Genomic DNA, 14,143 nt, shown 5'->3' with positions numbered 1-14,143 from the left:
AAGAGTGCTCATCAATGGGACCTTCTCAAACTGGGGAGAGGTAACGAGCGGGGTACCACAGGGCTCAGGGCTCTTCAACATTTATATTAATGACTTGGAGGAGGAGGTGCAGGGAATGCTGATCAAATTTGCAGATGACACAAAATTGGGCGAGATAGTGAATACTTTGGAAGACAGAACCAAAATTCAAAGTGATTTTGATAGACTGGAGCGCTGGGCAGAAAACAACAGAATGACATTTAATAGGGATAAATGCCAAGCTCTGCACCTAGGAAAAAGTAACCAAATGCACAGTTACAAGATGGGGGATACGTGGCTCAACAACACTACAAGTGAGAAGGATCTTGGAATTGTTGTCGATCACAAGCTGAATATGAGCCAACAAGGTGATGTGGCTGCAAAAAAGGGAAATGCCATTTTGGGCTGCATTAACAGAAGCATAGCTTCCAAATCCTGGGAAGTACTAGTTCCCGTCTACTCAGCACTGGTTAGGCCTCATCTGGACTACTGTGTCCAGTTCTGGGCACCACACTTTAAGAAGGATGCAGACAAACTGGAGAGGGTTCAGAGCAGGGCAACAAAGATGATCAGGGGACTGGAAACAAAGCCCTATGAAGAGAGACTGAAAGAACTGGGCATGTTTAGCCTTGAGAAGAGAAGACTGAGGGGAGATATGATAGCGCTCTTCAAGTCCTTAAAAGGTTGTCACAGAGAGGAAGGCCAGGATCTCTTCTCGATCATCCCAGAGTGCAGGACACGGAATAATGGGCTCAAGTGACAGGAAGCCAGATTCCAGCTGAACATCAGGAAAAACATCCTGACTGTTAGAGCAATACGACAATGGAACCAATTACCTAGGGAGGTGGTGGGCTCTCCCACACTAGAGGCATTCAAGACGAGGCTGGACAGCCATCTGTCAGGGATGCTCTGACTTGGATTCCTACATTGAGTAGGGGGTTGGGCTCGATGGCCTTGTAGGCCCCTTCCAACCCTACTATTCTATGATTCTATAAACCCCTTTAAACTTAAGAAGCTAGTAAAAGCTCTTCTGATTAGAATAGGAAAGAAGCCCAAACAGAAATATAGCGCATCTTCATAGTGCTTCTAGCAGTACTGTAAAGCTTAAGGGGAAGTGCGAATCTAAAGGAGGGGTAAGCAACCTTTTTGGACAGTGGGCACATTTGGCAATTTGAGAAACTGTCCTGGACACCATCACAAAATGGCTCTCATGGGAGGCAGGGCAAAGGACAAGAAACCTGCTCCAAACACTGAGTACACAGCAGAAGTGAAGACTGAGCCCCAAAATACTAAATAACTCTGGAAGCTGTTTTGGGATGCATGAGGGTGAACAAGCTGAAACTAAAGCCAGACAAGGCAGAGATACTGTGGGTTGGGAAAGCAATTACTTTGGATGGAGGTTTACAACTGATCTTAGATGGGGTTGCACTCCCCCTAAAACACCAAGTACACAGGCTGGGAGTCCTCCTGGATGCTGAGCTAACTGGGGAAGCCCAGGTGGCTGCAGTGTCCAGGAGTGCTTTTTACCAGCTTAGGCGGGTACACTAGCTGTAGCCCTATCTGGAGAGGATGGACCTTGCCTCAGTTATCCACACACTAGTAATATCCAGGCTAGTGGACTACTGTAATGCGCTATATGCAGGGCTGCCTTTGAAGACAGTTCAGAAACTCCAGCTCATGCAGAATGCGGCCGCCCGAGTATTGGTGGGGGTGAGGCGATTCGATCACATAATGCCTATACTGTGACAGCTGCACTGGTTACCTGTGTGTTTCTGAGCACAATTCAAAGTGCTAGTTTTCACCTTTAAAGCTTTAAATTGTTTGGGACCAAGTTATTTGAAAGACCACCTTCACCCATATCAGCCTGCCCACACTTTAAGATCAGAAAGAGAGGCCTTTCTCATTTGCCCACCTGTGAGAGCAGTCAGGTGGGTGATCACACATGAGAGGGCCTTCTCTGCAGTGGCCCCACACCTGTGGAACAAGTTGCCATTGGACATCAGCCATGCTCCGTCATTGCAGGCTTTTAAGAAGAGCCTTAAAAACATATTAAGACCTTAAAAACATATTATTTTACCGTGGCCTTCTCTTGAGATGACTGCTGTTGCTGCTGTTACTGCTGTTATTGTTGTTGCTGGTTTTATTCTTGGCTTTTATTGTTGTTTTTATCGTTTTTATGTTTTATCACTTTAAATATTTTAACTGTTTTTATGTATTTTAGTGCTGTAAGCTGCCTTGGGAAGAATTGTGCTCCGAAAGGTAGCCAAGAAATGTTTTAAATAAATAAAATAAAAACACAGTTGTCAGCATCAACTGATACCTATTTCACAGCAATCACAGATGCCAGTAAAAAAATGTTAGTTTTGGGTTTTTTTTTAAATTAAAGTGGGAGGGGGTACAGCACCTTGGTGGGCACCAAAAAAAGGTGCCTAGGGGTGCATTGGTGCCCATGGGCACCATGTTGCCTATTCCTGACCTAAACCCATTTAAAGATAAAATATACAAAACAAGCAGCAACTGGAAGCAAGGAAAGTAATGAAAAGACAAAGCACCAATTTACAGGCACAGTTATTAAAAATAAAGCTAAAAACAAAGCATAGGCACATTAACTTGACATTTAGCAAACAGATATTGCAAGAAGATACATACTTGCAGAATAGTTCCAGAATTCAGATCTATCAGTGTAATTTCTTACTTTTAAATCCCCAAGTTGTATCTTGAAGAAGCTAGTTTCAAGAAAAATACACTGCTTCTCCCCTCCCCTACGCATATTTTAAACTTATCTACAAAATTAGTTCTAGGCCACCTTTAAAGGTGGAACCCTCTCAAGTCATTCTTTTTAAAAGGAAGCCCACAACTGAGAGAGGCAGGTGGCTTCAGAAATCATATGTTTTCTGAGCTAATGCTGACCTGATTCTCATGGTCAGGTGAGTAGTAAAATTAATTTCCTCAAGAGCTAAAATTCAGTTACTGCGTAGATCAAAAACGTAACTTCCCATATACGGCAGAAAATCTAATGGGATGTCTTATCTTGGTAGTTCACAGAACAATCAAGGTAAGTGGACAGTGACTGAGGGCACAAGTGGAGGTGACTTGTGTGATCCAGATAATGGACGGCCTGTTTGTTTTGTTCACTGAAGAGCAGCTGCCGGGAGGGAAGGAGAATTGACCTGGGACCCTGCAGCATTTTAACAACCATCATCTCAGAAGCTGCTATTTGTCCCCTGGGGAAAAACATATACTTATATGGTACCTGCACATTTCCCACACAAGGCAACTATGAGCTGGGGGTGGAGGGGATTTTAACTGGGGAAAAAGGCATGAGGGAAAGGGTTAACCCTGCCCACACTGCTCCCAATCCAATTCATACCCCTCTCCTTCAATGGTTGTGCTAATGCATGAGATCCATGATCAGGATCCTCCACCCACAAGTCAGCTCCAGTTGTGCCTAGTTCATTTATGCTGACAAAAGGCACACAAAGTCCCTTTAAAGAAGTGATATCTTACATCCAAGGAAGGCAGGAATTAATTTGAATCCATTGAAAAGAAAGCAAAAGAGTCATTTGGTTCAAAGCAAACAGGGAAAGGCTTAATTTCTGAAGTTAAAATTTAGTTTCCTCATCTACAGAAAAATCAGTTATCTCAATGCTACTGTAGGAGGGCCAGTCAAATCAATGAAAGTAAAAACATTATTGATCAGCGAGTGGAGACTGGCGCGGTCAGCAAAGAGTTAACTCCTCTCTTCCTAAGGCAGGCCCAAAGGGAAAGAGCTTAAGTCCTGCCCAGAGAGGAGGAACTTCTCAGCAAAAGACCTTGACTTCAGCATAGGGCTTTGCTAGAAAAAAATCTAACTTTCAAATAACACAGTGTCAAATAACACAGTAAGTCCAACTTTCTAATCTCGTTTGAACCAAAATGTCATCAGTTTGCCTGAACAGTATGTGGTGAGGTTACAGACACGGCTGTTATCACAAGGGCATTGGCTTCCATAATTGTATACTGAGACTACTGGGAGAAAAAACAAGATCCCCACCTGAACTCCTGTCACTACTTAATACAGCAGATTGGAGTTAGACAAAAGATAACCAGATTTTCTGAACTAGAAAGACATATTGCCAACATAATAGCTAAATGAGGTTTTCTAATCCCCAAAATAGTGGCCAATTAGAAATTTTATCCAATAAACTACCCTCCAATAGGTAGTATCAGAACAAGTAAATCCATTATATAATCCTTTCAAGTAAGTTTAAGTAATTTTTCTGGCTTCATCATGTAGGCAGAAGAAATGTAGTTATATGATATCTTGGGAACATGGATTACAATAGGAAGTTGAGAGGTCCTACAAAATCACTATTGTGTTTACACCACAGCTTTATTGGTGTTATCATGACTAAGGATTTTTGTTAAGGAGTTAACTCTTACCTATTCATTTGAATCCCAGTTCTGAGAATTTAACTATTATCTATATATCTTATTATGTCCCTCTTTTTTAAAGAGGAGCTGGGTTTCCTTCTGAGAAGGCTATTTTAATTCATCCTTCAGTGTCAAAATATTTAATAAGATTAAAATCAGTCACCTAAGTACAAAACCAGAAAAATTCTGAACAATCTGCTATTGAAGGATTGATGATAATTTTCCAGATGCAGTGTAAGAAGGCAGCTTGTAACCCTTGCCTACCCACCCAACTGCCTGCTGAAATAACAGAGGCAGCGTATTTTAAGCAGGGATAAGTTGAGGTGTTAAAAATTTAGTGTTACTTACCGCCTGCCTTTCCCCAGATTCTGTTTGCGCTCTGAGTCCCACCCACCCCCAAATTTGCTCTGGAGAATTGGGGGAATTTCCAGAACAGTGTGGACAGTGACATGAAGGAATTGGAGAGAACACACCCCCTTTCGTTCACAGCAGCCTCCATTAGATCAAAGAGTCTTCTTTGGGCAGTATTCTATTTGACACTAGTGCTAGTATAAATTACGTTGTGCTAGCATAAGCAACCTCTAGTGCGCTGCCAATAGCGTTTGCTGGTGGAATGGGTTTACTCGAGAAATTGGCTTGTGCTGGAGGTTGCTTATGCTAGTGCAATGTTATTAACGTTTAGCACTAGTGTCAAATAGAATACTGCCCACTGAATAGAATGTCATCATTGGATATAATGGCCGATATCTTCTACTGAAATGGATGGAAGTTATAACACTGTGTTGTATTGATTATTAGGGTACCACCAACTACAACCTTTGGATTGAAATGTCCTTACTTACCCGCAAGATTTCGCATATCACTCATTGACTGTTTCTTCTTTGGTTGCATTACCACACTGCTGGTGTTCTCTGCGCAAGAAAAGTCAAGAGGTCATTCAAAACGAATTGTCACTAAGGTTAACTTATCCTAACCAATCTGCTACCCTTAACAAAAGTTGATAGGCTTCATACCTTTGCCCTTATGAACTTTGGGATTTCTGTAAACAAAACGATCCAAGAATCTCATTAGTGTGAAATCTTGTAGAGGGTCACCTGAGTATTGAATGTAATTGCCCTGAAACAAAGTCAAAATTCACAGCGTCAGTTTGCATCAACAAATACATAGGTGGAAGTGGCAGAAGAGCAGCATGTTTAAATTCAACTAACCACAGGAAGAACTGATACAAGATGGTGGTCTGGAAGTTCTGAGAGAGAAGGAAAAGGTGAAATTTGCTAAACTAGGTTGCCACTGTGTAATCTGGACCAGACACAGCTCTTCAGGTCTCTTAAAGCAGAGACAAAGCAGCTCTTCCTACCCTGTCAGTAGGACTTCAGGTGTGCCACACAACAGATGAGGAAGGGGACAGATAACAGGACTGTAGAGGAAACATGCAGAAATACAGCTACCTTGTCTCCCACTTTAGTGGGAGATTTAAAGGGCTGTGCCTAGGAAGTGAGATGGCAACCCTAGGCCAGACTGGTTCCCCAGGAAACACATCTACAATTCAGTATGGTGCCACCATCCACTTTTCTCTGTGTGTCTGGAAAGGGGCAGGGAAAGCCAAGCTGCACACATGCAATCCCAATTGCCATGCATGTGTGAAGGGACATAAAAGATGACACCCAACTTAATGAAAAAAATGAAGAAATTCAACTAACCTCTAGGATAGTTTTTGCAAAAAGGGCCACCGATGGATGAAAGTGTTCTGAAAGCTGGAAAAGCAAGATTTATTTATTTATTCATAATACTTATATACTGCTTAATATAAAATCTCTCAGAGGTGTTGTAAGATCTTTGAGTTTTATGTCAATGTTTATTTAAGCATACAAGGTGTTCTTTCCATCAAGATGGAAGAAATTAAATTATAAAATGTAAAAAATTGTAACACAGTTTTGGGGCATACCATTAACAGATTCAATAAAATCTTAACCTAAAAAGGTCTGAAACTGCTCTAGTTATTACTATATGACCCAAGTAGCTTTGAAGCCAGGAAACAGGGGGCCAATGTACACATTTCAATGCCTTGCATGGAGGCTGCTGAAAACAGCTTGGGAGCTTCTCCACACAAGAGATGTAACAAGTAGTGCCACTCACTGCATGGATCTGCCACATCACAGTATCCATGCCAGCACCAGCATGCACTGCAGAGGATCCAAATGATATGCAGAAAAGGGCAACCAATATGATTAGGTGGCTGGAACAACTTCCCTATGCAGAAAGGTTGCAACATTTGGGACTATTTAGTTTAGAAAAAAGGAGAGGGGGGTCGTTATAGAGATGTATAAAACTATGAACGATGTATGGAAGCTTTTTTCTCCTCTCATAGTACTAGAATCCAAGGGAAACTGAGCGGTGAGAGGTTCAGGACAGACAAGGAAGTATTCCTTCACAGAGCACATCGCTCACCTATGGAATTCACTACCACAAGCTGTAATGATGGCCACCAACTTGGATGGCTTTAAAGAGAATCAGACAAATTGTTGAGGATAAGACTATCAATGGCTACTAGTCATGGCTATATGCTACATCCAGGAGGCAAAATGTCTCTGAATACCATTTTCTGGGAAACAACAGCAGGGGGGGGGGGGTGCCCTCATGTTGTGCTTGTGGACTTCTTATGGTATCTGGTTGACCACTGGGAGAAATATGATGCTGAACTGGATAGGCCTTTGGTCTGATGCAGCAGGGCTCTTCTTATGTTCTTATGAGAACATGCCACACAAAAGCTCTTTTCAGCAGCTCCATGTGTGGGCTGTAACATATAGGTCATCCCTTCGTCTACTTTTACATGTCAGATCTGGGTATTTTTCTCTTACATGGAACTATGACCCCCTCTAAACCTCAGAAGAAGAAAAAGAAAAAACTCCATTGTTTTCAATAAAATTGTAGTAGAACTGGCCACACATTATGTACCATTTGCTCTACAGTGAACATGGAGAAATTTTTCACAGGATGAGTTTCCCCTACATATCAACAATCAGTGGTGTAATATATCTGGCTAATGCCCGCAAAGCTGGAACAGAATCTACATATACTCTGCTTGCCCAGAATAAACACGGTCATAAACTGTGCCGAGTCATAACTCCACTGAAAATAATTGTGCTTTGAAGCTACAAGAAGCTCACCATTTTGGTGTGGAAATCTCAGACCAGTTGTAAATCCCTAATAAAAATGGCAAGAGCCATTGAGCCTCTGACCAGAGCTCAAGTCCCCTTAGAGGGTCCACTTCATTTTAAGGCTTAAATGGTAGACAATGAAATGACACCATGAAGTTTTTGCAAAAGTCTAGGTTCCATCTAATTAAAGCCACATCTTAATTCCTCGTGAATTCTAAGTCCATGAAAACCTGAACAACAGTACCTTCTTTAGTTCCCAAAAACTTGTTCTATCAGCTCCACAGTATAAAGGATTTCGATGTAATGGGTCATAACCACCCATATTCTTGCCACCTGAAAAAGAAAAGGCATTTTATGCCTTCAAACACAAGCAATGTACATATTTAAAATGGAAACACCCAATTATTTAATAGGACAGGACAGAGGCCTGTTCTGCAGTAAACACCACAAGGTACAACAAAATCTATGTGCTCTAATCCAGTTTCATAAAAACCTGGTCCTCAATTCCATGTAGTTTAGATAGCAAAAACCAGTGAAGAGTGGCAAGGCAGGCCAAACGACTCCTACTAGTACGGGGTGGCATCTGGTGCTATAACAGTAGAAAAGGGAATACCCTGTTAATTCCATAAGGCTGCCAGATGTCTAAAACGGAGAAGGAACCAGAGACCAAGGAAATATCAGTGCTGAACAGATGTGGGAGAATTACTCATGTGACCCGAATCAATATCTCATGGATTCAGTTCCCACTCTGTAAAATGGAAGTAACAGCAACTCAAAGGATGGTTGGGAGACTGAATGAGAGATATAATTTTACTTTTTACCTACCAGAATGGAAATAAGAGGGACAGGAAGACCAATTAAGAAGTGCACGGCAGCAGCCACAATTATCTCTTATCTACTGATGGCATACCCAAACCCATACCCTCTCTCTGGCTCCTTAAATCTCCCACACGTAAACAGGTGTTGGAAAAGTGAAGTCGCTCCTGAGCATCGTCCCTCAAATTAAAGTTTGCAGATTTTAAAACATTCTGCTAGGAACTCAAGCCATTCCATTCAGCATTTAACAGACTAAGCGCCCAGTTTTTCTAATATTTTTACCTGTTAGATTCTGGTGATGTATCCATGATGCTCCTGAAACTGGGTCATGAGGTTTCACAGACTCTCCCATTCTTTTACTTTTGATGTCTTTATCAACATCTACAAGGCTTTCCTCCTCTTCTCCAGTTTCTTCATGGTCATGAAAATGTTCCTCATCATCAGATTCCTAGAAAATTAATCAGTTTTAAACACAGAAGAACCATAAAACCAGTGTGGCAATCATACACAGTGCTATCAGTTTCCTGCTTGCTAGATGGAGGCTTCCAAATATCCTATGCCCTGCCAGGTTCCAGCTGGCAGACTGGGAGGAGCGACAGAGGCATTTTTCACCTCTCTGTCCTCCTATTTTTCTTTTTTCACTATATGGGCCTCTGAGCCCATCTAGAGTAGTCATGCTGCCGGGGGCGGGGGAAAGCTTGGAGGGACCATAGGATTTTGTGTATCCCAGCTTCTCCCTCCCCTCATCCACAGGCACGCCCCCTTTTTAACCTCTATGAGGTTAGCCGAGGCCACTTTTGCGAGCTTGGAAAGTAGGAGCCACAGTTCTTTCCATGGTGGCTGCAAAAGGGAGAGGGAGGGATCAGATCTTGAAGTCCCCCTCCCAAAGTCATAGCCATGTTTACAGCTTCAGGAGGGCGAATTCAAAACCTCCTGTGGTCCCTGGGATGCTCTCCAGGGACCACAGGGTTATGCCCTTATTGCATAGTTCTTAAACAAATCTAAGCCATTCATCTCATGGAAACAATATTTTCCAAAGCAGAACAGACTGAAAAGCAACTTCAGCTTTTTTTTTTAACTGAGGTCAACAACTAGCACTTATTTTTTACACTTTTAGACTATTCGATAACTAAAGTTCTCTGGATGATATACAGGTAAGTTAAAATCATGACATATAAATCACAATAAAATAATAAAATAGCACAAAATAAAATTAAAAATCACAAAGTACTACAAAGACAGAGGAAGAAAAGCAAGGACATCGTACCACATGATCCTGTAGCTGAACCCTTAACCCTGGTTTTATTTTCAGAAGTTCAGACACAAGGTACAGGGCTCCACATGTGAATGGTGGCATTTGTCCGCAGGTGACTTGAAGCAATCGCTTCACAAAAGCTTTCACCCGACGCAGTACTATATCAGCCTTCAAAGATTTGTAGACAAGGTTGAGGAACATAGACTGTTTGGCACATAATGCTAACCCTGGGTCCAGCAACTTCCTGCAAAAAATAACATTTTCCATATTAACCACTGTTTATAAATAATGCAATGAAATTATTCAACTGAATTTGAACCATAAACCAAAGTATGAGTTACATCCTATTCTCAACTCACTTACTGCTATTGACACACTTCATATTTTTACCCAACCTAGTTTGAAATGGACAGCTGTGCTAAATGGATAAAATCCAGAATTATTGACATTTGATTAAATATAACTGCACTGTATTTAAAAGGCTTGTTTACACAACCAACAAGCCTGAGTGAATAACCCCTGTATTCAGTTTAACCTTTAGCTTATTTATATGAATTAAAAGCTGGAATGAGTTGAGAGACAGGAAAAAGAAAAGCTTTGGTACAACTGAGGGCTTTTGGCTCAACCCTTCTTCATCCAAGGATAATCAAGAGAATTCCAGAAGAGTAAAAAAGAAAAGAAAAAAGATTCAGGCACCTTAAAGCAAGGGAAGGTAGACTTTGAGCTGGTGGAATCTACTTTGTTTATTACTTGTACCCTAAGATCTACCAACCACAGCTTGGTGCAAAAGAGATACACTTAAATTCTGACACTGAGAAGTTCTGAGTGCCAGAACTGAACTGAGGTCACAGTCCTTCCACATAAAAATCCACTCCTAGTTACCACACCCTGCAGCTTTCTTCATTTCAGCAGTATAATTTGGGAAAGGGGGTAATTTTGTTGCTGTTGCTAAACAATTGAATGTCAGAAATCCTTGCTGATCTACTTCAAATAACCCAGAGATCTACAAGTAGATCCTAATCTACCTTGCCTTAAAGACTAACTAGTTTACACAGCCATAAGTTTTTAAACAAAACAGTTTATGTATCAGTTGCCAAACATAGATATGGCAGTTATTGCTGGTTGATGGAAGTACTGTTTCCATGCTATTACTGTATATTTGCAATGTAAATATGTATACACCATCAAAAAAAATTGGTGAGTAAATAATTACAACTCCAGAAAATATCTGATTGATTCATCAAAATGTATGTAATGCTTACTTGTACAAGGCTGTGTAATATCGGTCAGACACAGTCTGACTGGAGTCCATCACTTGGAACAGCAACATCAATGCCTGGATGCTAGTGCTGAAGTTCACTAGGTGCAAAACCTTAAACAAAGTATCCATTTGCTCTTTTATTTTTTCATCACTAGCCTGAGCATAGGGATAAGCTCTGTTCACCCCTGTCAATAGAGCACTAAGCATTTTGGACTCAACATCTTTTTTCTTGATGCAAGAGCGAAAAAAGCAAAAATAAAGTGTTATGAGTTTGTTAGCCAGCTCACTCTCCTCATGGCTAAGAACTATCTGATTCAAAAAGCAAATGGCATAATACTGTGCTTTGGGGCTAATGTTTGATCTGTAGAGAAGCCTCTCCACTTCATTGCACACCACACCTTTCATGTTGGGGTGCTTATGAAGCAAAGTCTCTAGGAGATAAGATGCTTTGGTGGCAACTTTGTTTTGAGGATCTCCCAGTTTATTTACCAACTGCACAAGAAAAGCTTTCTCTTGCTCTACTTTATTACACAGAAGTTCATGAGCAACAGCAAGTGCACGAGCCTTCGTTGCCACAAGTGGATCATGAGTCAGTGATTCTAGCACTTGCACAAATTCAGCCATCCAGTGCTTCAGCTGATGCTCAAAATACCACAGTATCAGGCGCCTGTCCCTTGAGTCCCTGTTGCCACTTGAAAGCTTCTCCAAAGTGTCAAAAGGATGTTGAGAGAAAGTGTGCAGCTTTCGACTGTCTGGTAAAAGATGTGTTATGAGAAGCTCCTTGAAAGTATCCAAGGCCATTAAGCTCTGTCTTCTGCTGCCTTTCTTTTTGATGAGATTTACCAGGGTCTCTATAAATGGAAGTGAATGGACAGCGGCATCTTGGATAAGAAGGGTCATAGCAGCCATTCTGTCAGCTAGAGTACCTGATGACACAACAGTTTTCATCCAAGCCGATGATGATCCTTTCCGCAGATTTGTCTTGTTCTTGTAGAGGTCTGCCTCCTGTTGGTACAGCTTTTGGGCCAAGGTCTTATACTTTGATACAAGAGACTGATTTGGGGGCTCAGTAGAAAATTCACTTGTATACTCCAGATCATACCATTTGCCCCCTGGTTTTATCAGCAGCACCTGCCGCTCATGAAACTGAAACGCTTCTTCTTCCTTTGCTTTCTTTGTTCCCAGCAGCAAAGCACTGTTCTCATTACTACCAGGAGCTGGTTTTTTCTTACTGTCTTTGGCATTACTTGACTGTATGTTTTCTTTACTTCTTTTCACTTTTTCTTTTTTTCCTACTGTAGCTATGCTTACTTCCTTTTGGTTAACTTTTTCTTTTGTGGGAGGCTTTCCTGCCCTTTCCACTGCTGCTCCCTCTTCTTTTTCTTCTGCCACCAGGAATTTCTTTGAATATTGGCTCACACCTAGCGAATTTACAAATGCCTCCAGTTCTCCTTGGTTTAGATCATCAATTGCTCCTTTTTTGCCACCATCTACAAGTTCTTCTGTCTCATCCAAAGCAGCAAGCATGATATAATCTTGCTATGTAAAACAAAACAATTATGTGTCTCATTAATGTGTTTACAGAATATAAAAGAATCATTTGACAGTACATCAGTGATAAACAGCCAAAGCACACATAGGTTTACCACATATGCATCCAGAATCACAAGAAACTTAGCAAGTTTCTAAAGTCAGAGTAAATGAACAGTAAATAAGCTTCTCTGCATTTTAATATGCATCCTTAATAAATCTGTCAAAAAGGAAATACTTTGCTTCCACATTCAGCTGGTATCTCAATAAGTGTTATAGCCAAAAATGGAATCACAAGAGTACCAGGGGAAGCAGGTTACATTGATGGACCACAGGAATATAAGAAAAGTCCTGCTGGATCAGGCCAAAGATCCATCTGTATCCTGTTTTCCACAGTGGCCAACCAGATGCTTCTTGGATGGCCACAAGAAAGATGAATGAAAGTGGGTCATTTACTCCAAGTTCTGTAGTCTACAACCAACGCTGTCATTATGTTTCAGTCCTTCATGATATGTCATTATCTATCGCTGTTTCTAACTTGGCACTCTGAAATATCCTTCAATGTAAGCAATATCCTGCTTACATTCAAAGTGGTATCCACTTGCCCACAAAGTGCTGAAACGCTGATGGAACTGGCAAATGCATAAGAACATAAGAAGAGCCCTGCTGAATCAGTCCAAAGACCTATCTCGTCCAACAATCTGTTCATGCAGTGGCCAACCAGCTGCCTGTGGAAAGCCCACAAATAGGACACGAGTGCAGTAGCACCCTACCGTTCATGTTCCTCAGCAACTGGCATACAGAGGTATACCACACTGGATACTGGAGATAATGTGTAGCCATCATGACTAGTAGCCATTGATAGCTTTATCCTCCTTTATCCTTAGAATTTGTCTAACGCCCTTTAGAAGCCATTGAAGTTGTTTTTTTGTGGACTAAGGGCAAGTTTATCCTACAACAAATCCATGATTGGAAGGTTCTTTGTACAAAGCCAGTACGTGAGAGAAGTTTGAAAATGAAAAATACCCACTGCCCATAGAACACCCAAAAGTTACAGACACTAGGGCTGTCTGCTATCTCTAGCGCAGCTTTCCACAACCTGACGCCCTCCAGACATGTTGGATGACATTTCCCATCATCTCCAGCTATCATAGCCACTGGCTGTGCTGACTGTGATGATGGGAGTTGCGGCCCAACACATCTGGAGGGCACTGGGTTGGTGAAGGCTGCCCCACAACTTCCACTTTTTCAGCATAGGCTAAAACTTTAGGCTAAAAACAGCTGCACGCCGGGCAAATATTCAACAGCTGAATCCGTTCCCAGGACGGATATGCCCTTCTGAAGAATCTCCGCCAGGCCAGTTAAACGTCTGCCTTGCAAGGCACAAGAGCTCTGCCCCCCAAAAACGTCAAGGCTAAGACGAGGCCCGCAAAGCTCTCAGCCCTCTCCCCACCACGTGCGCGCACGCAAAGAGGTCCGCACGGGCGCCTCTCCTTGCCGCCTCAGGGACTCTCTCTCTTACTTTGGTCCCGCCGAGCCGCAGCACCTCCTGCAGCGTAAAGCCGCTCCCATCGTCGTCCTCCCCCTCGCCATCCATCTCGTCAAATTCTTTGCGATTCAGCTTCCTCAGCTCCGCCATCTTCCCCCGTCAAGCCACGCATGCGTTACTGTAGCTTCCGGGTAGCGACGATG

At 42.0% G+C, this 14,143-nt stretch overlaps 1 protein-coding gene across 3 annotated transcripts in view; it reads right to left on the bottom strand.

The window, feature by feature from the left end:
- CEBPZ (CCAAT enhancer binding protein zeta) overlaps nucleotides 1-14,098 on the bottom strand; it is a 30,883-nt gene extending 16,785 nt beyond the window's left edge. For all 3 annotated transcript variants that reach the window (XR_014786811.1, XM_084828267.1, XM_084828269.1), the window contains exons 1-8: nucleotides 13,974-14,098; nucleotides 10,923-12,460; nucleotides 9,673-9,904; nucleotides 8,688-8,853; nucleotides 7,834-7,922; nucleotides 6,132-6,185; nucleotides 5,445-5,547; nucleotides 5,274-5,342 (exon numbers count right to left, since the gene is read on the bottom strand). Coding sequence is in view for 2 of the 3 variants with exons in the window: in XM_084828267.1 (XP_084684393.1) it covers nucleotides 5,274-5,342; nucleotides 5,445-5,547; nucleotides 6,132-6,185; nucleotides 7,834-7,922; nucleotides 8,688-8,853; nucleotides 9,673-9,904; nucleotides 10,923-12,460; nucleotides 13,974-14,090 (2,368 nt within the window). In the remaining variant the exon portion in view is untranslated. The remainder of the gene's footprint in view (nucleotides 1-5,273; nucleotides 5,343-5,444; nucleotides 5,548-6,131; nucleotides 6,186-7,833; nucleotides 7,923-8,687; nucleotides 8,854-9,672; nucleotides 9,905-10,922; nucleotides 12,461-13,973) is intronic.
- Between the last annotated feature and the right edge of the window lie 45 nt (nucleotides 14,099-14,143).

The sequence above is a fragment of the Heloderma suspectum genome, chromosome 1, assembly GCF_057233095.1.
Source record: "Heloderma suspectum isolate Gila_16-S chromosome 1, 16-S_ref, whole genome shotgun sequence".
Classification (NCBI taxonomy): Eukaryota; Metazoa; Chordata; class Lepidosauria; order Squamata; family Helodermatidae; genus Heloderma; species Heloderma suspectum.
Note: the sequence above shows the minus strand (reverse complement) of the source record. Positions and strands in the feature narration are given on the sequence as shown.